The 26786-nt window shown below is 44.3% G+C and overlaps 1 protein-coding gene across 1 annotated transcript in view; it reads right to left on the bottom strand.

The window, feature by feature from the left end:
- Nucleotides 1-851: 851 nt before the first annotated feature.
- LOC115463315 (guanine nucleotide-binding protein G(q) subunit alpha) overlaps nucleotides 852-26786 on the bottom strand; it is a 344151-nt gene continuing 318216 nt past the window's right edge. The window contains exons 6-7 of the mRNA XM_030193718.1: nucleotides 25722-25875; nucleotides 852-1415 (exon numbers count right to left, since the gene is read on the bottom strand). Coding sequence (XP_030049578.1) covers nucleotides 1225-1415; nucleotides 25722-25875 — 345 coding nt within the window. The 3' untranslated portion in view covers nucleotides 852-1224. The remainder of the gene's footprint in view (nucleotides 1416-25721; nucleotides 25876-26786) is intronic.

Raw genomic sequence — 26786 nt, 5'->3', positions numbered from 1 at the left:
GCAATGTAAAATGTTTCCGTAAGTAAAAATTAAAAAAACAAAAAGCTAGACCAACACTAATAGCTCCCCAACAATACCCAACAATAAAATGGCAGTATAGTGTACTGTGGTGTAGAGGTTAGGCTACGCAACTGTGAAACAGAATACAAGTTGAAATCCCCCTCCACTGCTTGCTATATGGTTATGAGTGAGCCTTTGGCTTCCCTATATAAGATCTTTGCCATAGGGACCTGACTTTGCAACACCCATGATCTACCCTTTACACCTGCCTCAGATGCCAATGGCACTATGCAAATAGCACTATTTTCAAGAAGAACACAATTTGAACTGCAGTCAACATGGAAATGTAGTGTCCATGGCATACTGGGCATCTGCAATTGAAAAGGCTCAATCAAATAGTATAATTATGGCACATGGCAACGTTACCAAATACATATGCCTGTTTTCACATGTTCAGGTCATTTTCCTTTTCTAAAGATGCATTCTTTGTCTTCCATGCATGTTTCTGGATAAGCCCAGGTATGGCTAAAGACGAAATCCATGTGTGACTCCCTATTGCTTGATGAGCTCTCATGGTCACTGCCCAAAAGTGGGCAAAGTACCAAAAACCAAATGCGCTTTATACATGTCAATAATTTAAAATCACAGTATCAATACTTTTTGTCCTTCAGAATTAAAGAACATAAATTAGAATAACCAATGGCTTAAATTCTAACGAGAACACAGAATTACGCCCGTTATCGCTCCAGGGACAGCTCAACGTTGCCAAGGAATGAATCTGGAAATATACTTTTGTACCTTTTAAATTAAACCCCCCCCCCCCCCCGCACACAAAACAAACTAAAAATGCAGGGCAAGGGCCAAGGAAAATAGCCTTCTTTTGCCTTAACAGCAAAAGGGAAGATAAAAAATAACGATATCTTGCTCCCTTGGTGAGTGCACAATTGAGAATTTAAATCACATTAAGTCACAAGATTTCGCTTAAAAAACAAAAAAACTATTCGAGGAACTGTGCTGCAAATATATCTCAGCATCCTTTGTTTTTCCTCTGTGTAGTTTTTAAATAAAATGAAATCTTTACTACAAACTCTGTGGACAACTCACAGAGTCCAGGACGGCAATAAATTAGTATTATGCAAACTGTTTTCACAGATAATACACTCCCCCCTCTTGCATTTCATCAATGGCCCAAAGGAGGAAACAGGAAGGTCTAGCAGGCTGAAGCTAGACTAGGTTGTACTCCTTTAGGTTTAACTGTAAGATAGTGTCCTTGACTGCGGCAAAGACAAAGCGGATGTTCTCTGTGTCTGTGGCGCAAGTGAAGTGCGAGTAGATGATTTTGTCGCTGTCTGGGTTCAGATCTACAAACATCTTCAAGATGAATTCTCTTGCTGCTTGTGCATCTCGCTGGGGTCCTTTAAAAAAAATATATAGAAAAGTTAGTTTCTAAACAGTTGCTGGTGTTCTCAATGTTTTACTTTGCACAATTCACCTCAGAGGAACCCTGAAGAGCTACAATCCGTAAGTCTTACTCATTTCATTTATCATAGGTTTACAAATGATATAACACTTAGATTTTTGACTTTTTTTTGTCTGGAAAGCACTAGGAAAATAATTTTTTTCTGTAGCAGGCCCTGCAGAATGGAAAAAAACTCCCTGGTACCCTCTGGAGCCAGAACGTTTGACTTGATGTAAGCTGAAATATGACTTCAATATAGGAAGGACACAGAGCAGTGATGAGTCCGTTCATATTATTTGTTTGGGTATGTTAGTTGTCGTTATTGTGATTTTTTTTTTTGTGTGTGTGTGTGTATGTTGATTTTGTATCCTGCTCTGGATAAAAGTAGTTTATAAAAGATAATAAATGAAATCAAATTTAAAAGAAGGAAAATATACATATTCATATGCATGACTCATCTTTGAAAAAAATGATAAATTATCAAAAAAATCCATTTACTAAACCTACTGTTTCCCATATGGTCACAGAACAGATTCCACTCAATATTCAGCCTGTGGCGGCAGGCAGCATCTGATCATGGATATTTAATGACGGGGAATGCAGCTCCCAGCATTGAATATCCAGGTCTCCACGGTCACCCGGAAGTTAACCTGTCGACTGATATTCAGACCAGTGCCTGGTTAGCTTTAGCACATAAAGTTAGGACAGCCTTTGTGTTGTCCTAACTTTACTGGTTACTTAGCTGGTTAGCAGACTGAAAAATCGCCGCAAACCAGCTAAGTAGGCACTCAACCCACAGGCCGCCCTTAACCTAACTGGTTAGAAGATGGCTGGTTAGCAACAATATTTAGCAGCAGTAACCGATTAAGTGCCACTGGATATCATGGCAAATAGTAACTAACTAACATTTCTAACTAACTAACTAACTAACATTTCTAAAGCGCTACTAGGGTTATGCAGCGCTGTACAATTTAAACATAAGAGGACAGTCCCTGCTCAAAGAGCTTACAATCTAAAAGACAAGAGAACAATCTAAAGACAAGTGAACAATCTATAGGACGAGTGAACAGTTAATCTGATAGGGTGGATAGATTGGAGGACGAGTGAACAGTTAATCTGATAGGGTGGATAGATTGGGCCATTTCATATTTCTAGAGCGGTTAGGCGCCGAAGGCAGCATTGAAAAGGTGAGTTTTAAGCAGAGATTTGAAGATGGGTAGGGAGGGGGCATGGCGTATGGGTAAAGGAAGATTGTTCCAGGCATAGGGTGAGGCAAGGCAGAATGAGCGGAGCCTGGAGTTGGCAGTAGTGGAGAAGGGTACTGAGAGAAGGGCTTTGTCCTGTGAGATGAGGGTGGAGAGGTAGTGAGGAGCCGCAGACAGTGCATTTGTAGGTAAGGAGGAGGAGCTTGAATTGTATGCGATATCTGATCGGAAGCCAATGAAGTGATTTGAGGAGAGGGGTGATATGAGTATATCGGTTTTGGCGGAATATAAGACGTGCAGCAGCGTTCTGAACGGATTGAAGGGGGGATAGGTGGCCGAGTGGGAGGCCGGTGAGGAGTAAGTTGCAGTAATCAAGGCGAGAGGTAATGAGAGCGTGGATGAGAGTTCTGGTGGTATGCTCAGAGAGGAAAGGGCGAATTTTGCTGATGTTGAAGAGGAAGAAGCGACAGGTCTTGGCAGTCTGTTGGATATGCGCAGAGAAGGAGAGGGAGGAGTCGAAGATGACTCCGAGGTTGCGGGCAGATGGGACGGGGAGGATGAGGGTGTTATCAACAGAGATAGAGAGTGGAGGAAGAGGAGAGGTGGGTTTAGGAGGAAAGACGAGGAGCTCGGTCTTGGACATGTTCAGCTTCAGGTGGCGGTTGGACATCCATGCCGCAATGTCGGATAAACAGGCCGATACAATAGTAGTAGTGTGTTGGGTTGCTCATGGGGGTTTAACTAGGTAGCAGTCTCTCCTGCCCAGTTAAACCCTTTTGAATATCAGGCAGATTGCGTGCAGCACTACAAACCTTAGCAACAAGAGCTCAAGCCCTGACACAGGCATTACTTTCACATATTTCTTACTCGTCACTCAACCATCATGCTTCATGCACCATGAAGGCAACTCTACAAATGGGCACCTCCACTTAGGCAACCTGATGAACCTATTCTGTAATGGCATCTGGGTGCCCAGGTTTCATTACAGAAGAGTAGTAAAAAAAAAAGCCCGTTTCTCATTGAAATGAAATGGGCGCTAGCAAGGTAATGACCTGCCATTATGTTCTCCCCCCTCCTTTCAGGACCCCCTGTCATCTCAGGACCCCTCCTCGCCCCCCTATCGTCGCAGCACCCCCTCTCAGGACCCCCCCATCTCCCATTTCCGCCGGCCAGCGCCTCCCTCCCTCTTGTCTCTGTGGCCTCCGACAGCAAGGAGGACATGTGCGGGTGCCCCAGCCCTTCGTACGTGGTAGCTGCTGTTTAAAAGGTTTTACCTCCTGCTCGTCCGGCAACACTGAAGTGCAGCAAGTACAGACGCCACTTCTTTCAGCTGTTCCTCTGGTCCCGCCCTCATTTCCTGTTTGCAGAAGGGCAGGACCATAGGAACTGCAGAAACAGAAGCAAAACCACAGAGTTCCCTCGAGGGCGGGGCAGTGATCGGGAGAGCGATTATGAACCCTACGAACACTACACGGCTTCACTGCCACGGAGTCAGCTTCAGAACGCTGGAGGTGCGAATTATTATATTAGACTAGTAACCTGATATCAACATGCCTAACACATGTGTGCCCAGAGGAGAGAAGAGAAGCCCTCCAGCATATGCCTCCACTGTGTACGTGTAAGCTGCAGAAGCTCTACTCAGTTTTTTGTGTTATAAACGAAGCGTTTACATTGTTTTTAACTGCATATGACTTAACCAGATTCTGCGACTCCTGATGCAGGCATTCTTTCGCCAAAACACGGCTCCTTGTCGAGTCCATCTGAATTCAAACATCTGTTATAAGTGACTCATTGTACGAACTTTTGTCGTCGATGCCCTCGGAGAGGGCTTCCCCTTTGATCCTCATCAATAAACTGCCTCTGGCGTTCAATCTTTGGCACACCGAAAGACCAGTGGTACACCCCTACTTTTTTTTTTTAACTTAAGAGGTACTTTCTCGTACGGACACCTTTTTCTCTTCCTCCCCTTCCCCCATTTGTGCCCACAATTACACCAGACAAAGAACTGGCATAACTGCAGGAGCCTAGATGCAGAAGGGATGTGGCCCATGTCGCCCTGTGTTTTGCCCATGCACATATCCCCCTTGATTTACAAAATGTGTAAATTATATGTGCCACTACAGGATCATGCTTAGGTGCCCTGCTGGCACTTTTGTGTTTACATATGCACTTACGTGCGTTAAGTGCCAGGATTCTACACATTTTTAAGAAGGGTATAAATGTTGGCACCTAAATTACATAATTGCCCTTCATATGTCCAAACTATGCTCAACTGCACTTTTGGGTTTCATGATAGTTCTGGCAGATTTACTAGCAATTAAACAAAACAACAACAAAAAAAATTCTCACAGTTCTGTTTAATGCGCAGATATCATGACATATTTCTGAATCACATAGGTATGCTGGATCAATGTATGCTTTCTTTTGCCAAGTGCTTATTGGCAAATTAAAATGCCTTTTTTTTTCATCTGAACCTTTATCACTGCTTAGATATCTAGAAATAAAGGCCTGTGTAACATGCATATGAAAGCTTGTCACTGGACGAACATAATACATTTGTTACTAACTTTCAAAACATGTGGCCATCAAAACAGTGCTGTAGTTTTGGGTCAAAATAGTTACAATGGGTTAAATAACCTCACTTTTTGGTTCAGTTTGGTGCTCAGGCTTGGAATCACCTTATTAAAAGTTTGCTTCGTTTACACTGAATCCAACTCATTTGGAACCAGAGCAAGGATCTGAAATCATGCATGCGCCTTCATTCATAGTTACCCTTCTCAACCACTCTTATTTTACCCCTTTCTCAACTTACTTCAGACCAGTGGTGGGACAAATTGGTGGAGGAGTTGAATTATACATTGAAGTAGTGGTTCTCAACCAACATGTTGGGACACACTGGTGTGCCACCTACATCTGGGAGGTGTGTCATCAAGAATTTGATGGATAGCACATTTGTGCTTTCTTTAACAATCTTGTGTGTGGCAGGTTGGAGAGAGCTGAGAACAAGGAAGTCAGATACTTGAAATCTCCATTACTAGTCCCTAGTTCTATGACCAGCCCCAACTGGAAATGATGCTGGTCTCTGGCCCATCCCTCTCCTCCACCCTGGCATTATACAGATTCCACTGCTTGTTATTTCCCTTGCATCATTGATAGCAGCAATGAAATGATATATAAGGTTTTGTCTTTCTTTAGCTGCAACTACTAGTATTCAGTGTGTCATGCATGTGAACATTGTATGTCAGGTGTGTCACAACAGAAGGGAGGTTGAGAACCACTGCAGTAAAGAAAGCCTTGAATCAAATAGACTAAAAGTTCTTCAGGACAAAATATACCTTGGAATCCTTATGGATAGAAATTAACATGTGTAAAGGGGAAAAGGATAGTGCCATAAGCGGTCGGTGGCCCAACTGTTTGGGGAGGCTAAAGGGGGCGGGGTTAGGGGTAGGGCCAGGGGCGGGGCTTACATCCATAATTGTCTGACAACAAAAAAAAAAATAAGTAAAAATAAGTCACAATTAATACCTTTTATTAAATTTAGATATTAAATATGTATCATATGTCAAAGAATAAAGTGGTTGCTCAAAGCACTTACTAACCACAATTGCTCAACTACAAAACACTATGCACAAATTTGTGCAAAAACACACTTCTAAACCTTACTGTACCATAACACTGGGCAGACCCTAATAAACCAATATACCACCCATACGGAAAATGCAGACTGTCAACAATATGAAACAAGGGATCATAATATCACAATTCTCATGTAGAGCCACAAAACACCCTTTTAGGGTGGAAAGTGTTCACAATGAGCTCCTTTTATGAACGACTCTATGTAGATCCTTCAAGAGGTAGTGTGTCATGACTTAGGCTCTAAAACCCTTTCTGATGATTTGGTGCCACCTCAGTAAGGCCAACACACAATCTCTCCACTGCAAAACACTATACACAAACTTGTGCAAAAACACACTATTAACCTTACCAAACCATAACAGCACTAATTCCAAGGACAGGACGAGCTACAACCTTATGTGTGGAAAGGCAGCACTGTAATTACACCAGGCTCTAAAAAACACCAGTGCACAACCTAGTGAAACAAAAAAACCCCAAAAAGGGCTGAAAATACTAAATGCTAGCTGAATACTGCACCTTGATCACACATGAAAAACAAATGACACAACAGAAATGAAGGCAAAATACTGAACTGGAAAGTTACCTCAAGAAGTCAGACTCAGCATGCAGCAATACTAGAAAAATTGAAACTTACATGCAAAACATCACAGATGCACATTTCCAAAAGCTGACATATTCCAGTTAATAAATTCTGAATAAAAAACTTTTTTCTACCTTTGTTGTCTGATCTATTCGCTTTGGTCCCAGTATCTTCTGTTTTATGCAGTGTCTTATTTCCATTTGATATTTTTTCTCTCACCATGTCCACCATCCTCCTGTGTCCTTATGCGTCCTGTCTACCATCTGTAACCCTGTCCTTATCCTTCAGTATCCCGATCCAGCTCTTAAATTCAACAATTTCTCCTCCATCCATATCCAGCATTTCTCCTCACTCCCCTCCATCCATGTGCATATACTTCCCTTCCCTCCATCCATGTCCAGCACCATCCCTCTTTCTCTCCTACCCTTCCACCCATTACCTTCTCCCAATCCTTTCGTCTATTGTCTCCCCTTCCTTCTAGACAGTTCTTTCTCTTGACCCTTTCCCATTCAGCATGTCCTCTCTCATTTATTTTTGTTACATTTGTACCCCACGCTTTCCCACTCATGACAGGCAATGGAGGGTTAAGTGACTTGCCCAGAGTCACAAGGAGCTGCCTGTGACGGGAATCGAACTCAGTTCCTCAGTTCCCCAGGACCAAAGTCCACCACCCTAACCACTAGGCCACTCCTCCATCCTTCCAGTGTCTTTCCTCTTTCCCTCCCTACCAGCGTCTTCCTTCATTCTGCCCCCTCCTTCCAGCATTTTTCCTCTTTCTCCCTCCTTTCATCCAGCCAGCATTTCTTAGTCTGACAGCTAGGATCTCCCCTAGTTTCTCCCTAGCAGCTTCTCTCTCTCTCCTGCCCATGTCCTCTCTTTCTCTCCCCATCTCTCTCTGGCTCTCCCCTGCTCTTTTTCCATGTCCCTGGCTCTCCCCTGCTCTTTTCCATGTCCCCTCTTTCTCTCCCTATCGCTCTCTGGCTCTCCACTGCTCTTGTCCATGTCCCCTGGTTCTCCCTCTCTCTCCTCCTACTGTTTCCAGCCAGTGGCTATGTTCAGACAAGAGCTTCTTTCTCGGCCCCCACTTCCCTTCTTCTCCCTCCATAACATGGTGCTCCTTGCCAGGCAGAGGAAGAGAATAGCCTCTCATGTGGATATAAAAATGTAGCTGCTGCCTTTTTGCAGTAGAAGCAACCACGTCTTGCTTTCTTGCTTAGATAGCTGTTGGAAGTGCTTCTGTAAACAATGACAAGGCAAAAGTTGCGGCACAGATGTATTTTTCCCCCATTCATTTAGTAGCAGCTAACATATTCTGAAATACAAAACAGCCCAGCTGAAGAACTAAGTCATCCCAATCTCCCAGGACTCTCCCAAAGCAGGTAGCAGAGCGCCAAACGCATCCCACCAGTGCTTCGGAAACTTAGCACCACCATACCTGACCTCGGATCCCGCCCGCACCTCCAGGGCACTGGCCAGCCAGACGCCGGCCCAGAACGGCAGGGGAAAAAAAGGGAGGTGAAAGGTGCTGCGCACAAGATATGTGCTCGAAGACGAGAGGTGCAGCCGTGGGCAGCACCGCAGGAGCAGACAACCCAGACCAGCCCAGGCTGGCCCACACCACACGCGCCGACCGTCGGGTGAAACAAGGAGCCTGAAGCCCCCGTTAACCGCTTTCGATTCGAAACCTCTGCTCGTCCACGCGCTCAACGAGCCAGACGGGACCACCTAGATGAATGCGAGGCGTGTAGACGCGGGACCACCGAGGCCTACCAGATCGTGCTGCACAACGGGCTCACTGAGTCTCGTCTCGGGCTACATTTGGAGAAGGAGGCAGGCGGGGCCGCGGGGAAGGTCACAGCTGGGCTGGGGAGGCTTAGCCTCCCCAAGCCTCTTATACGGGGCGCCTATGGATAGTGCCATGAATATACTACCATTCACCTGTTCAGAATGAACAAATGCAGAAGGGAAGCTAATAAACGGGTTAATGCATAATAATGGGTGATTTTAATTACCCCAATATTGACTGGATAAACGTAACATAGGGGCATGCTAGGGAGGCAAAGTTCCTAGATGAAATCCAGGACTGTTTTATGGAGCTCTGCTTCAGGAACCAGCAAGAATGGCAGCAATTCTAGACCTAGTCGTTAGCAGAACGCATAATCTGGTGTGAGAGGTAACGGTACTGGGGCCAATGACAACAGTGATCATAACATGATCAGATTTGATTTAATAACTGGAATAAGTACAAAAAAGAAATCCAATATATTAGCATTTAACCTTTAGAAAGGAGATTATGATAAAATGAGGAGAATGGTTAAAAAAAAAGACTTAGAGGAGCAGCTGCAAAGGTCAAAAATTTATATCAGGTATGGATGTTGTTAAATACCATCCTGGAAGCCCAGACCAAATATACGCCAAATAAATGATTAACCTGGAGACCATAAGACAATGAGGAATCCAAAATGACCCCTTAATACTCAAGATTCCATCTCTGCAGTTAACACCTTATTATCAGTCAGTACCAAAGAGGAAGGCACTGTAATGTTTGGATTCTAAAACCAGAGAACCTTAGTCTTACTTGGATTCAGCTTCAACTTATTGACGAATGACCAATCCTGAACCCTATCGATCCCTGAGGAAACAATATCAAGGGCACTGATGTTGAACTGAAGTAGAATGTTGTAGTAAATAATGATGTCCAGATATTTATGTTTGGGAATGGGTTTGTAGAGAGGGAATGAGGGGTGGAGGTGTAAGGTTTTGTTTTAAATAAGGTCTTGGCCTTTTGGGAGGTATTGGAGCCAGAAGTGTGGAGATAACAAATGATGATAGTGCTATCTGCGTGTTGTATTGCCCTCTGAGAGTATTTACTAGGGATTGTTTGATTTTATTGGCTTTTCAAAAATGACATTGCATTGAATTTCAACAAGCTTAGAACAAGGTAAACATGCTAAGGAGAGGCCGACCACAAACAAGCCGAAGGCTAACAAAGAGCAAAAGGGGTGGGGGAGAAATGGGCTAGGAAGGAACAGGAGAGGGGGAACAGGGGGGCAAAAGAGATGAAAGAGTTAAAGGAAAGTGGGAGGAAGGAAGAAAAGAAAAGAAAAGAGGAGAGGTGGGGAAAAAGGTCACCGAGCAGAGGAAGTAGGAAAATCGGCAGTAAGAAAGCTAGGGAAGAGCAGAGATGCACTGCACTCTCTCTTATTACAAGAAAAAAGTTTTTCTGACTTACCGAGGCCTATGAGGTACTATCACTTCTTACGGCAGTGAGAAGGTCAAGGAAAGGTAGTGTTGATTGAGCCAGCTATACTGAGATCTTTTGGGCAGTATACTCCTGTCGCATTCCCTACCGGGTCTCTCTGCATGTTGGGTCACCGCTCACCCCGGCAGCGGGCTCACAAAGGGTGTCGGGACAGGCAGATTCAACAGATGGTCGTGTTTCTTTCGTTGCAGGGCAAATCTCATGTCGCTGGATAGGGGAGCCTCATTGTGATAGTTTTTGTTTTCTTTCTTTCAGGCTGCACTCAGCTACAGCAGGTCAGCTTGTTTGCAGCTAAGCAGTGCAACACTGCAGCAGGTGAGCATGTGGATAGAAGGGGGGAGGAGTGTGTCTCATTAAGGTCGGTGCAGGATATGTTCTTGTAGTGTCCATAGCTGCAGAGTGCCATTGTTGCTGCGGCATGGCTGGAACCATGTGGAGGGCGGATAGGAGGCCGCACGGGAGACATTGTACGAGGTCGGCGTGGCTACGAGTAGGGTCCATGCATCAGTTAGCAACGAGCACTGATAGACACGATGGCTCGAGAAACAGCTGTAGTCGGTTGGCATCATGGTATACCGAGGGAGGAAAAGGCGTATTTCCCTGTTTGTGTCGCAGACTTGACAATCCACCATTTTATGGCTACATAGCAAATGCCTGCTGGCATCCATTTTAAGGGAAAAGAGGTGCTCCTATGAGTGTTAAATTTTTGGATAGATTGCACACAACCGTTTCCAGAAGCAAGTGCTCATAGAAGCAACAGTGTTAATATTTTTTTCTCTCTGTTTTATCGTTTCTTGCATTATGGCATACTGCTCACAATGTGCAGTAGAGGGCAGCATAACATAAGACAACATCAAGCAGGTTTTAACAGCTGCCTATCATAGAAGGAGAAATTCTTTCATAAGGTTCATCCACTTTCTGTTTTCTCATTAAGCAGCACAGTTTTGTTTTCACAGCTGTGAATAGGGGAAGATCTTATCTACATTAATACTGTTCAATGCACTTTCTAAGGAGGGGAGGGCTAGGGTTACCACACGTCTGGCTTTACCTGGATATGTCCTCTTTTTGAGGATACAGCCGGGCAACCGAGCGGGTTTTGCCAGCCTGCTCGTTCTTCCGGATTTACAGACAAACATGCAGGCTGGCAGGCAGATGGACGGACAGGTGGGCCTCAGGGTGTCCTATCCTCCCTTCCTTTACCTTAGTGTGGTGCCCTGGTGACCTCTTCAGGACAGGAAAGAGCCCCCTGTTTCCTGCCTGGCGCGTCTGCACAGTGTCTTGCTCCCGGCGCCGCTTCAAATGGTTGCCGAGAGTCCTCTCTTTTCTGCAGACTCTTACTCACTTCCATACCTAACTGTTGATTGATCGGTTATTGGAAAAGTAATGGAAGCCATGCTGAAGGAAAGGATAGTGAATTTCCTGGAAGCCAATAAGTTGCAAGATCCGAGACAACATGGTTTCACCAAAGGGAAGTCGTGCCAAACGAATCTCATTGAATTCTTTGACTGGGTGACGGGAGAATTAAATCAAGGACGGGCTATGGACGTCATCTACTTAGATTTCAGCAAGGCTTTTGACACGGTTCCCCACAGGAGGCTCTTGAATAAACTAGAAGGGCTGAAGATAGGACCCGAAGTGGTAAACTGGATTAGGAACTGGTTGACGGGCAGACGCCAGAGGGTGGGTGGTAAATGGAGTTCGCTCGGAGGAGGGAAAGGTGAGTAGTGGAGTGCCTCAGGGATCGGTGCTGGGGCCCATTCTGTTCAATATATTTGTGAGTGACATTGCCGAAGAGTTACAAGGTAAAGTTTGCCTTTTTGCGGATGACACCAAGATTTGCAACAGAGTGGACACCCCGGAGGGAGTGGAAAACATGAAAAAAGATCTGAAGAAGCTGGAAAAATGGTCTAACGTTTGGCAATTAAAATTCAATGCGAAGAAATGCAAAGTGATGCACTTAGGGAGTAGAAATCCAAGGGAGGCGTATGTGTTAGGTGGGGAGAGCCTGATAGACACGGACGGGGAGAGGGATCTTGGGGTGATAGTATCTGAGGACCTGAAGGCGATGAAACAGTGCGACAAGGCGGTGGCCGTAGCGAGAAGGTTACTAGGCTGTATAGAGAGAGGTGTGACCAGCAGAAAAAAGGAGGTTTTAATGCCCCTGTATAAGACGTTGGTGAGGCCCCACCTGGAGTATTGTGTTCAGTTTTGGAGGCCGTACCTTGCGAAGGATGTTAAAAAAATGGAAGCGGTGCAAAGAAAAGCTACGAGGATGGTATGGGAGTTGCGTTCCAAGACGTATGAAGAGAGGCTTGCTGACCTGAACATGTATACTCTGGAGGAAAGGAGGAACAGGGGTGATATGATACAGACGTTCAAATATTTGAAAGGTATTAATCCGCAAACGAATCTTTTCCGGAGATGGGAAGGCGGTAGAACGAGAGGACATGAAATGAGATTGAAGGGGGGCAGACTCAGGAAAGATGTCAGGAAGTATTTCTTCACGGAGAGGGTGGTGAACGCTTGGAATGCCCTCCCGCGGGAGGTGGTGGAGATGAAAACGGTAACGAAATTCAAGCATGCGTGGGACAGGCATAAAGGAATCCTGTGCAGAAGGAATGGATCCACAGAAGCTTAACTGAAATTGGGTGGCAGGGGGAAGAGGGGTTGGTGGTTGAGAGGCTAGGATGGGGGAGGGCAGACTTTTTATACGGGGTCTGTGCCGGAGCCGGTGATGGGAGGAGGGACTGGTGGTTGGGAGATGGGAAATACTGCTGCACAGATTTATACGGCTGTGCCCTGAAAAAGACAGGTACAAATCAGGGTAAGGTATACACATATGAGTTTATCGTGGGCAGACTAGATGGACCGTGCAGGTCTTTTTCTGCCGTCATCTACTATATGTTACTATGATTGTCTCAGTATCTCAAGAACAAAAATGCCGCCACAGCGAAACAAGAGAAAAACATCAGCAGCCAAGTTGTCAGGAGTGGCACCACAAAGTAAGACTGCTGGAAACAGCAGCACAATTGATACACCAAAGTGAACTAGGACGAGGGCACCATGAGCCAAGGCGGGATCACAAAGACAATCGACACAGGACATGGATGCTCTTATAACGGAGCTGAGAAGGCAGACTGAACAACATGGTATGGCTTCGGAAACTCAGCAGCTGCAAGCAATGGTCAGCAGTATGGAAGTAAATAGCTCACCAGCCCCAGTCAGTGAGCTACAGGTACAACGACCAGGGGCTGACAGGCTCATAGACAGTCTATCTGGAGGTAAGTCATATGATAGTACTATCATCATATCGCCTCCATCACAGATGCCTCATAGTAATCCAGATATGTCATAAGTACATAAGTATTGTCACACTGGGACAGACCAAAGGTCCATCAAGCCCAGCATCCTGTTTCTAACAGTGGCCAATCCAGGTCACAAATACCTGGCAAGATCCCGAAAAAGTTCAATACATTTTATGCAGCTTATCCCAGAAATAGAATGGATTTTCCCCAAGTCAATTTAATAACTGTCTACGGACTTTTCCTTTGGGAAGCTGTCCAGACCTTTTTTAAACCCTGCCTTTTTAAACCCCCGCCTTTACCACATTCTCTGGCAACGAATTCTAGAGTTTAATTACACGTTGAGTGAAGAAACATTTTCTCCGATTTGTATTAAATTTACTACTTTGTAGCTTCATCGCATGTCCCCTAGTCCTAGTATTTTTGGAAAGAGTAAACAACAATTCACATCTACCCATTCCACTCCACTCATTATTTTATAGGCTCTATCATATCTCCCCTCAGCTGCCTCTTTTCCAAGCTGAAGAGCCCTAGATGCTTCAGCCTTTCCTCATAGGGAAGTCGTCCCATCCCCTTTATCATTTTCTTGCCCTTTTCTGTACCTTTTCTAATTCCACTATATATTTTTTGAGATGCGGTGACCAGAATTGAACACAATATTTGAGGTGTGGTCGCATCATGTCTTTACCAAATATTATCAGAAATGTTATACGTATGTATGAAACTAGAGAAGGAACTAACAATACCATGGGGCATACCCAGAACAATGCAGCGCATCAGCAAGCAGGCAATTTAGCAGGGCCAACTCATAGTTTGGACATGGTAGACACTACTAGGCCTATAAGCAAGGAAGGTGTGGCTAACCCTAGGGACAATGTTTTATGCGGGGGTTTTACCCTGTCTAGATGCGTATTGAAAAAAATGAAAGAAAAAAATCTGGAGGAAGGAATTTATTGATATATTCTTACTGCTCCTTCACGAACAGGAAAATGATAGTAAGATCATGAGGGACAGACTTCTTTACCCATTTAAACGAGGGAGAAAACTGAGAATATTTAAATCCATCAACAATTGGATATCCGCATTTCATATCTTTATGACTGTTATAGTTGAGAGGGAACCCAAACTGAGCCCCTACCTCATTAGATACATGGACTGTATATAAGCGCTATGGAGGTTGGGCATGGTTTACTATGCCACAAAATTTAGGAAAAGCATGACTGACGATCCATCTATTTCATGGAAACAGAGTTGTGGATCTGTGGCTGGATGAGATGTCACTGCACAGACCTTTTCAGCCAGACAGAAGCTTTACCCATAGCAAGTGGCGTAGCCAGGGGGGCTGCCATCGGGGGCGGTTCACTGTTGCACCCCCCCCCCGGGTGCAGCACGATGACTCCCCCCCCCCTCAGCACATCAGCACCCCCCCCCCGACCCAGTGCCTACCCTCCTCAACTCCGTCCAACCAGCTCCTGCACCCTACCTTTAAAGAAATCTCAGAAGCCGTGGTGAGGCGAGGCGCAGCACCTCGCGCCTGCATGTAAAAGAAGTGTGGATCGTCTCATCGGGCCTTTCCTCACTCTGTCTGTCCCGCCCTTGCGGAAATAGGAAGTTGCGTCAGCGGAGGGCGGGGCAGAGTGAGGGAAGGCCCGATGAGACGATCCACACTTCTTTTACATGCAGGCGCGAGGTGCTGTGCCTCGCCAAGGCTTCAGAGATTTCTTTAAAGGTAGGGTGCGGGAGCTGGTTGGACGGAGCTAAGGGTAGGCACTGGGTCTGGGGGTGTTGATGCACCGAGGGGGGGGGGGGTCATCGTGCTGCACTAGTGGGGGGGAGCTGGCAGGGAGAACCCCCCCCCTTGAGCTGACACCCAGGGCAGACCGTCCCCCCTCTTGCTACGCCACTGCCCATACCGAAATGTCAGCACACAGGCAGTTTCAGTTGGACAGAACATTTCAGCAGCTGCCAGCAGGGGGATTCAATCAATATGGGCCACAGGAAGGGAAAGGAGTTTGCAGACAATATAAACACTTGTCAGTGTACATGGTTGTAAATTCAGACACGCATGCTCTTATTTGTGGAGCAGGCCACCCAGTGTAGAGCCCCCAAAGATAGGAGAAACACGGGTTTCCAAACAGGACACAACTATGAGGGTAGGGGCACCATCCCCCATCAAGCTTGATGCCATGTCCTCATGGCTGTATAGGTACCCAGATAGGACAACTTTGGCTTCCCTACAATGAAGGCAGTGGTTAACTGGATAGGCCTTAGAGGGATGAGATGGGACCAGTTTATGCTGACCATGCTATAGGCGCTGTGGAACCAACCTGCCCCATATGCGATAATAGTACACCTGGGCGGAAATGATCTGACCGCGGTCAACAGCATGCTGCTGGCAAAAAAAGATACAGAATGGTTTTCTAACACTGGCTACTTTCATACCACGGTCGTACCTGGCTTGGTCTTGCATCACCCCATGATGGGTGTGGAGGGACAAAAGATCTCACCGGTCGATAGATAGGGCCAAAAAAAACCCATTAACAAGTGGATGTTGAAATTTATGCACAAAATAAAAGGTCGGGTGATAGTACACGATTTAATACCAGAGTCCTGTAAGGAGCTATATAGACCAGTCAGAGTTCACCTGTCACAGACTGGGCTAGACATTCTGAATTCGGATTTCTAAGAGTACATAGAAACAATAACAGGAGGTGGCTAAGTCGATTGTGGATCTCTGTTCTTCACAAGCGATTAGGCAGTTATCTACATCTATTGCGCCTAAGTTGAGAATTATTGTGAACAAATCACTGGCAGTTTTCCTGCAGAGTTAAAATTGGCCACAGTGAATCCTCACTTAAATAGTAAATCCATAGCCTCAACTTTGCCTGGGAGTTATAGGCCCATATCAGTACCACCTATGGTAGGGAAAGTTATTGAAAAAGTTAAATCGGTTGACTGAATACATGAATGAAAAGCATATTTTAGATGTGTTTGAATATGGTTTTCGATAGGCTCATAGTATAGAAACATTGTTATTGTCAAAGTAGATGACATTAAGCAAGGAATGGATTAAAAACTTGACTTACTGTTTTGTGACACTTGATAGTTCCAGCAGAGCCTTGCTGTGACTGTTGCAGCATGCAGCTCTGTACTGGCAATATTTTTATTTTTAGTGCTCAGAACCGCTGCAGGAAGAAGCCGCAGGTTGGAAGGAGGGGAGGGGAGGGCTGCGGGGGCTGGGTTGCAGGTTTGAAATGGGAAGCGTGGGGCTGGGGCAGGCTATGGGAAGTAGAGGAGCCCAAGGAGATTAGATTGAGGAGACCTACGAGTTGCTCTGTCCATGTTGTCATTCTTTATTATTGGTAGCATTTTTATTTGATTTCACTTATATTTTTAAACATGCCTGCTTATGCAATATATGGATGTACACAGAGGAAGTTTTTGTTTCATTGGTTAGAGTAGTACATTTTAAATTATTGTGTCATTTGGAGGGGCTGGTTAAGATGTTTTCACCTAATAAAGGGCTACCAAAACAGACAATTTGTTATGAGAACAGGTGCTTAACAATCAGACTTACTTATTTATACGTACAATTTAAAAATGTTTTTAATTAGGTTGAAACCTGAAAAAGATGGCATGTGGGAACTTTATGGATTGCAGGGTATATTATAAAAATGCACTTGCCTATTTTTATTACTACTATTTCACAGAAAGGTATTGAATAATGAGGGAAGGGCTTCCTTCATAAAGAAGTTCTGTCCAGAGTCAGTCTAAATGTGCCAACATCGTTCAGTTCAGCACACTGTCAGCTGCAAAGTTCATACAAAGTTAAAGGAATCCTGTTCAGAAGGAATGGATCCTCAGAAGCTTAGCGGAGATTGGGTGGCAGCTCGGTGGTGGGAGGCGGGGCTAGTGCTGGGCAGACTTCTACGGTCTGTGCCCTGAAAATGGCAGATACAAATCAAGGTCAGGTATACACATAAAGTAGCACATATGAGTTTATCTTGTTGGACAGACTGGATGGACCATACACGTCTTTCTCTGCCGTCATCTACTATGTTACTATGTAATTATGTTCAATGCAAAATAACTCTGTTGGCTCAGGCTGCTTGCTATGTGAATATTCTGTTTCATTATTACTACCAATACTTACATATTAAGAGCATTTGCTTTAAACTTTGTTTTAATTCATTTACCCAGTCCTTATACGCACATGGTTTTGCTTTTTAAACCCAAAGGTGAATCCTAAAGGTGGTTGAACAATTAGGTACAAACTGTGTTTCTAACTTTACTTGTTTTGGACTGCTTTGGATCCTGCTGATCTTTACATCTGCCGTCTGAAATTTTGGAAGATGGAAATGTGAAAATAATTAAGTTTTGGGATGTACTATTTAGAAGCTGTGGTTTACTTTTGCACTATGTGTATGGATGCCCACAAGAAAAATCTCACTCACTGGCCTTCAATCTCCAGAAAAGCCTCACCAGCCAAATAAATGGACTGCTGCTGCTCCTCGCTGCTTGTGTCTGGCTCTGAGCAGCATGTCAGGACTTCTTGAGCAAGTATGCATGAGAATTCCTGGCATGCTACTCAGAGCCAGAAAGAAGCAGCAGGGCGCTGAGACAGTCCATTTATTAGGCTGGTGGGGCTCTGCATCCCTGCCAGCAAAGGTATGCCTAGCGTGCATGGGGGGGGAGGAAGGAGAGAGAGGAATGTGCTGCCCCTCCCAGTCCACCTCCAGCCCCCCCCCCCCCCCAATACTGAAGGCTGGCTATGCCCGGAGAGCCTGTTTAAACTTTCCCAGCACACCACTGTCTACAATGAATATGCATGAGATACATCTGCATATGCTGGAGACTCAATGTATCTACATTTATCTTATTCACTGTGGATATCCTGAAAACCCAACGGGAAGCCCTAAATTAAAACACACTACTGTGTTTTTCTAGCTGCTGAATAATTTCTCCAGAAATGGATTGCATAATTGTATGAACTACTGTATAATAAATGAAAATCTATTGAATTACTGAGAACCCCCCCCCCCCCCAAACAGGTCTCTGGGTTAAAAAACAACAACAACAACAACAACAACAACAACAAAGAAACAAACAAAAACAAGGAAGACAACTAGGGGAAAATCAGAAGGAACTGTTTGACTAGTTTGAGCAAATATGGGCTAAGGTGGATTAGAGAGGATGGTAAATTAAAAGGGCCTTCTTTTTTCATTTAAGAACATGGACCCATTCTAACATATATTATATGTTATATAATAAAGGCATGGGAGATTCTTCTTTCCTTGAACTAGAGTCTGAATCCTGAATTTTATGACTTAAGTGATTTATGACTTATTACAATTGATATACTACCATAATAAAATATTTAGGTGGTTTTAAAACAGTGATTATGTTACATTTGATGACGCTATGATCATTATTGCCAAGTGGTGCTACCATAATATCATAAACACTTCTCACAGCAGTTCCACCTTGAAGTGTTTGTTTATGATATCTTAGAAACTTTACCTCTCTAGCAAGTCCTGGTAAGTCAAAATCAATACTGTGGCAATTGAAATCTCCCATTATTATTATTGTGTTGCTGATTTTATGTGTATTCTAAAGTCCTGTTAGCATTTCTTTAGTCATTGCTTCATTCTGGGTAGACAGATGGTATTATTATTATTATATTTGTTACATTTGTACCCCACAATTTCCCACCTTTTGCAGGCTCAATGTGGCTTACATATAACCGTTAACGGCGTTAGCCGATTACGGTCTGAACAAATACATGGTATGAATGAATACAAAGTGATATAATGAGGTACTTGTATGGTAGGAACAGTTGGGGGGAACTTTGAGAGGGAAATGGGGAAGAAGAGTCAGGTAATGCCCGTTACGGTTTTTGGTTATAGTGTGTCGCAAGTAACCAGGTATTTTTATGTTGGGTCGATGGGGTAGAACAACCCTTTCATTATACTTCCCAGTCGCATATGGAATTTCTATCCATAATGATTCCAATATGTCTTTGGTTTCCTGCAAGACCTTTATCCTGATTGACTCTGTCATTCTCAACATACAGTGCCACCCTTCCACCAAGCTGACCTGCCTTATCATTTTGATAAAATTCTTACCCTGAACCAGTTCTCCAGGATACCTATTATAGTAAGTGAAATAAATGAATGAAAATGAATATGTCTATTCCTTTATTTAAGACCATACAGTCTAACTGTCCAACCTTATTATTTATTTATTTTTTTAGACTTCTAGCATTTGCATATAGAACATTCAAAGTATGTTTTTAAGTTGTATTCAAAACTTGGCAAGAAACTGATAGGGGGTAATCTGGCATTATTGATCTCTGTCTGCCCTTTATATAGAAATACCTTGGCAACTTTTGGAATATTCTAGCTTTCTGTGATTTCTCAGTATCCTTAGAAGATAACTCATTCCTGAGAAGAAAGGTTATCATCGGGGCTGCATCTTTCTGAGCCGGTCTTGGAGAATATGAAGAGAACTGTTTGTGGCACGTGACTGTAGATGCAAGGCCAAAAGGGGCATGCTCCTTTGGAGCCCCTCTGGAGTTTGAAGGAGATAAAGGAAGCCAGAGGAATCCCTGCCGGTTTAGTGAGAGATCTGAACACTGTTTCTTTTTATATGTTAGTTAGCTGGAGGATATGGACAAGCACATTATGAATGAGCTGTCCTGACTTTAGCCATCAAGTTAACCAGGCACTGGTCTGAATACTAGGGGAATATCTGTATACACACACATACATACAATATTTAGTAAGCAACAAACAAAATACATATATATGAAGGGCTTATTTCCAAAATATGAAAGTAAAACGTGCATTTATATGGGACACAATTCATTTCAGTGGACAACACAAGATAAGCATCAATAGTCCAAAGAAAGATTACCAAAGTTACACCATCAAAGTGTTACAAAATCAATGCTGCAAAAACCAAAGCAACAAACTGAAATAAAACAGCAGAATCTCAGAACACATAGTTTGCTGTGTTGTGTTGTCCACTGAATTGAATTGTTTGACTCCTGAGGCAGGCACCTTCTGCGCCGAAATGCAGGACTTTGTCAAACCTATTGTACATATTTCAATAAATGATTGCCCTTGCGTTGGAATCCAATTGGTCTTCTTCCATTCTTGTGTTTCTTTTTTCTACTTAAATTGGCAATATATATCTGAAAGGGTCTGCTGATTAAAAAACAAAATCACTTCTTGGCATCCTTTTTCCAGAAGGAATGCTTGCTTTTGATACTGAGAAAAAGGAAAATGGATTTGAATGATATTTTGCACTTTAACCTTTGATAATACCGCCTTCTTTCCAATTCAACACTAATCATATTGCCTCCCTGAAGCAGCCCTAGATGAAGCATGGCTTATGCTGGAGCCTAGTGTTCCTTCCAGAATGATACAAATAGCATGCTAAGAAGTGGTTTTTTTTTTTTTTTTTTTTTTTAAAGTTAAGCAACTGATGGACAGATGATCAAAAGCCTCTCCCTGTTCCAGCACACTATTCTCTCTGATTATAGGTTAGAAGTGTGAGAGAATTGTACCTGAGAATGTGCTCAGGAATAAACCTCCTGCACTTCTTTGACAGATCTAGGCTGTCAAAAGCCCAGACCTGTCAAACACAGGGGCTGGAGCAATCCATGGGATCACCAGATCCCAACTACTCCCACCCTGAGCCAAGTGAAACGGGAGCTGGAGATCCGGCAGACCTCTGGTCCCCCTGACCTCACAATGACACAAATTTGGGGGGGGGGGGGGGGGAGGGCTGGAGACCCTACCCCCCCAAGCATCCCCTCAGATGTCCCTCGTGGCCCAGTGGGCCGCGGGTCAATCCTCCCCACCTGGTGGTCTAGCGAACCTTCCCCACCCCGTACCTTCAATTGGAGAAGGGAGGTGGCCTCCTTCCTCTTCCATTAGCACCGCCTCTAAAATGAAGGTGGGGGTGGGAAGGCCACAGCCCACCAGGGATATCAGAGGATGCTGGGGGGGGGGGGGGTTGGGGGCTGGAAACCACTGGATCTCCAGCCCCTCCAAACCTGTGTCAGGGTGACTGAAGGTCAGTTAGACCTCCAGCCCCGTCGCTGGGGAGGGAGGGTGTTGGTTCGGTGCTCCTGCAGGGGGGGGGGGAGCTGCTGCACTGGGGGGAATGGGGGCCTGCTAGCATGCAAATGCACGCTGGACAGGGCTCACCATTCCTCCCCCAATGGTCTGCAAACCCTAACGCCAGCTCTGAGCTGGCGTAGGGTTTGCCACGGCCAGCATGCCAATCTTTGGTTTGCTGGTCGCTGATCATTGGAGATGAATAGGTTTAGCATGCTACCTGCGCTAAGAGCCCTGTTTTGCATGCATTTGCATGCTAATTGCATTTAGATCCCACGAACGCGTTGTTTCACGCACTCCAGGGCTCTGATTATGGGGCGGTAGCAAACACAGGCAATAGTATGGTGCTAACAGCCTCTAGCACCTGCGTTTGCTTCTGATCATTGGCCCATGAGTCTTCCAAATATAATTTTTCCCAAAGTAAATATATGTTAACACTTTTTAGGGCCTGTTTACAAAGGTGTGCTAGCATTTTTAGCATGCACAAAAAATTAGTGCACACTAAACGTGCAGATGTCATAATATTCCTACTAGCATCTACACAGTTATCACATGCTAAAAACGCTAGCGCATCTTTGTAAACAGAGCCCTTAATGTTATTTAATTTTGAAAAGTGGCTTCATGAAGTGTGATGATTATATTCTGAGCAACCTTTGTTCATATATGAACGTGTTTTCACTTTTTTAAATATAAAATTATAAAGGGGTCCCTTTAGTAAGGTGCGCTAAATAAGCCCATTACATTCCTATGGGTGTCTTATCATTTAGAACGCACTAATCATTAGCGCACCTTAGTAAAGGGACCCCTTAATTTTTTTTGTTAATTTCACTAAGAATCAGGGGCTTAGACAGACCTCAAAGTGAGGGGGGGGCATATTTTGGCCCCGCCGCTACCCTCTGCTGCAACGCCACAAACCTTGCCTGGCAGGGTTCCCCAACCCCCGCCAGCTGAAGCATTTCTCCAGCGCTGCTCTCCTTACATTGCCTGTCCTTCTTCCCCTCATGTTGCGTATGCTCGATTTTAATGAAATTGAGCATGAGTTAAGTGTCAGGCATGCTCAGTTTCACTAAAACCGCAGCCCACTGTAACTATGCCACTGCTAAGAATTGTTTTCTGTTCACAGTAGATTTTCAAGTCATCTAGCCCCCTAACTAGAGTCTAATAGATAGATTTGTCGAGTTGAAATCTAACCCTGCAGAATGGTTCTTAAATTCTAGGCAGTTTCAGAGACGCGGTCCAATGCAGTGGGGGGGGGGGGGGGGGGGGGGGGGGGGGGAGGAGCACAGTTTAGTAAGTTAATGCTATATTTAAGCACAAGCCAGCTAAATTAATCTGCTATCCATGTGCATAAAGATGGGTAGTTTAATTCTAGTCAGCTAATTTGTTAATAGCCTAACTAGAGAGGAGAATAACTTAGGAAGGTAACGTTAGGAGTATAGCTACAGCTGCCTCTTATCTTTAGCCAGGATTCTAAAGTTAACCTCCTAACTAAAACACAAAGTTGGGGGGGGGGGGGGTCACACGATGGCTGGAAGCTGAGCAGCCACCTGGGAGAGCAGCTCTGATATGGAACCCTGATTTTGTTAATAAAAACAGACAAAGGCAGCTGACACTCAAAATATCTTTGGTAACAAGCACTGGAATGCTAGTGGAGAAGGATGAAACAGGGAAGACATAGTACTTCCCGGGAAGTGCCAAATAAAGTGCAGAAAGGCATCAGATAGTTGGCAAGAAGCACCCAAGATGGCAGCTGATGGATCAGGCTCACAGTTCACCCTGTACAATACAAGTGCTAACTAAGAACCTTACTGTTGTGATGGAAGATAAGTTATCCCAAATTTAAGCTGCGCTTGAAGAACTGATGGAAAGTCTGAAGCAGCAAACAGCTCAAGGGCAGTGAGCTGAGGAATGCAAATCCCCAGCAGAAGGATCTTATGGATGGGATTGAGGCAGAAATCAAAGCTATGGAGGTGTAATATTACCATCCCCTGGAGCCCCTGAACTATTAGGACAAATAATTTACAGCTTATAAAGTTGCCCAAAACTATCAAAAAATCTGAGCTGAGGGAATTATGGAAATGTGGTTCTCCCAGGCCTGTCACATGAAACAACTGGGCTAAAGATGTGAGCACACCACGTGGACCCATGGCAGGATAAGAAGCTGAGGTCAAGGTCGGTGGTTATGTGAGCATTAAATTATATGGACAAAGAAAACATTTTGATGAAATACTGACAGAAGGAGTTAGCTTTCAAGGAAATAAAGAATCTGATATTTCAGGATGACAGCAAATATATATAAGAACATAAGTATTGCCATACTGAAACAGACTAAAGGTCCATTAAGCCCAGTCAGTGGCGTTCCTAGGCTGGCTGACACCTGGGGCGGATCGCTGATGCCCCCCCCCCGGTGCATTTTTATCTGCTGGTGGGGGGGGGGGGGGGGGCCGCGCGCCTGTTGGCTCCGACTCTGCTCGTTCCCTGGCTGCTGCTCCCTCTGCCCCGGAACAGGAAGTAACCTGTTCCGCGCAGAGGGAGCAGCAGGGAGGGAACGAGCGGACTCGGAGCCAACAGGCGCGCAGCACCCCCCCAGCAGCGTGCACCCGGGGCGGACCGCCCCCACCGCCTCCCCCCCCCTTGGTACGCCACTGAGCCCAGTATCCTGTTTCCAACAATACTCAATCCAGGTCAAAAGTACCTGGCAAGATCCCAAAACAGTAAAACCGATTTTATCCTTCTTATCCCAGAAATAAACAGGATAAAAGAAAGCATTAATAAAGAAGGCTAAAAGAGCATATGAAAAGAAACTTGCGCACAGGCTAAAATTCACAGTAACAACTTTTTCAGGTACATCAGTAGCAGAAAGCCTGCGAGGGAATCTGTGGGACCATTAGATCACGAAGGAACAAACAAACGGACACTCAGGGAGGACCAGGCCATAGCGGAGAAAAAATGAATTGTTTGCTTCGGTCTTTATGGAAGAAGATATAAGAGATCTGCCTTTACTGGAAATGGTTTTCAAGGGTGATGATGCAAAGGAACTGAAAGGACTCTCAGTGAACCTGGAAGATGTACTGTGCCAAATCGAAAAATTAAAGAGTAGTAAATTACCTAGACCGGATGGCATACATCCGAGGGTACTGTCGTTAAAATTGTCCATAGTACCTGAAGTTTGAAGGGTGGCCAATGTGATGCTGATTTTTAAAAAGGGTTCACGGGGTGATCCGGGAAATTACAGACCGGTAAGCCCGACGTCAGTGCCGGGAAAAATAGTGGAAACTATTATAAAGAACAAAATTACAGAACACATAGACAAACATGGTTTAATGGGATACAGTCAGCATGGGTTTGCCAAGGAAGTCTTGCCTCACCAATTTGCTTCATTTCTTTGAAGGCATGAATAAACATGTCGATAAAAGTGAGCCAGTTGATGTGGTGTATCTAGATTTTCAGAAAGCTTTTGATAAAATCCAGATAAAAATAAATAAAAAATATCCTCCTGAGCTTCATTCTACTAGAGAAAGCTAGTTGCTAACCTCAGCACCAATTTCACGTGCTCATGGAAGGTTTTGAACAGAAGGGTCTTATTAGACTAAAGAAATAAGGATGGGACAATAAAATATGCCACAGACACTCTAATACTTTCCTGTGCCTAAGGCAGGCCCTCCTGCAGTTCCTTGGGGCTGGGCAGAGAGAGAGGCAGCCCCTTCCATAGCATCTTGGGCCTGGACAGGGAGAGAGCTAGTCCTTCCTGCGGTTCCTTTCAATTTGAGTGCAGAAGGAAGTAGGCCTTCTAGCATCCTGCAAGTTTTGTATACTAGAAGGCTTTAATCCACTCAAAAAATACTACATTCTTGTCTGTAACAGGGAAGTCTGGTGGGTTCCTTAAACTGGATGAAGGACTAGAGTATAGATAATACTAGCACAAACACATAAGATGGACTGACAAATCACCATCTATGAATGAGATCCTAAACACCTATTATTAATCCTTGATTGCATCACAGTCTAATAAATCCCTTCTCTAAGAAAATTCTCAGAATATATGATGTGTTTGTTATCATAGCGGGGTTTTCTTTTCCTTTTTTTTTTTGCTGATTGCTAAGATTTGTAGCCATTGAAGACTATTCTGTTGCTCTCAACAAACAACTTACCATCATACTCGGGGAAATAGTCAACTAGATGAGAGTACATGATTTTCTCTTCTAGAAGATCCTTCTTGTTCAAGAACAAAATGACAGATGAGTTCTGGAACCATGGATATGTGATAATTGTCCTAAACAATGCTTTGCTTTCCTCCATTCGGTTCTGAAATAGAATTAAAACACAACCACAATTTTACAAGGTTATTAAGATACTATGTACAAACTTCAGCAAACAGAGCACACACCACCTACTAAGGACTACAAATCTCACTTGGCATTAGGGATTTATATAAGTAAAACAACCCCTCTCCCCCAAACGATTCCCAAAATCAGTCAGATTGGTCATTTTGTGATGGACGTGCATGTAAAGATTCTATCACTGAAGCAGGCTCTGAAGCATTAGATAAAGCTGCAAGTAGACAGGAGCCAGCCCCCGAATCATCTCAATGTTTCATACGTAGTGAGCAAACCTCAAATAAGTATGAATTTCACATAACTCTACAGAACAGATATGCTGTTGTTTCAAAAAGACTTGAAGACACCAAAGATACTCTGTTATTTCCCATTCAAAATGACAATAAAAAAAGAATGAAATATTAAGTCCTTTTAGAGTGCCTTAAAGTTTTTCAGCACTCACTAAGTGGGCCTTTTACAAAGGCACGGTAGTGTTTTTAGCGCTCGCTAAATAATTCCCCTAAATTATTTTTGCATCCATTAAATATTTCATCTAAAGACTTTGAGAAAAAGATTGTCTGTGACGTTACCTACATGTGAGATATTGAGGCTCATTTTTAAAGCACAAAGACTTATACATAGGTTACCACTGGGCTCATTTTCGAAAGAGAAGGACGCCCATCTTTCAACATAAATCGGAAGATGGGCGTCCTTCTCACAGGGTCGTCCAAATCGGTATAATCGAAAGCTGATTTTGGACGTCCCCAACTGCTTTCCGTCGCAGGGATGGCCAAAGTTCAAGGGGGCGTTATCGGAGGCGGGACTTGGGCGTGCCTAACACTAGGACGTCCTCGATTCATAATCGAAAGAAACAAGGACGTTCCTGATGAACACTTGGAC

The sequence above is a fragment of the Microcaecilia unicolor genome, chromosome 2 (genome assembly GCF_901765095.1).
Source record: "Microcaecilia unicolor chromosome 2, aMicUni1.1, whole genome shotgun sequence".
NCBI classification, from domain to species: domain Eukaryota; kingdom Metazoa; phylum Chordata; class Amphibia; order Gymnophiona; family Siphonopidae; genus Microcaecilia; species Microcaecilia unicolor.
The sequence above is the reverse complement of the archived record's forward strand: the minus strand, read 5'-3'. Positions and strand labels throughout refer to the sequence as shown.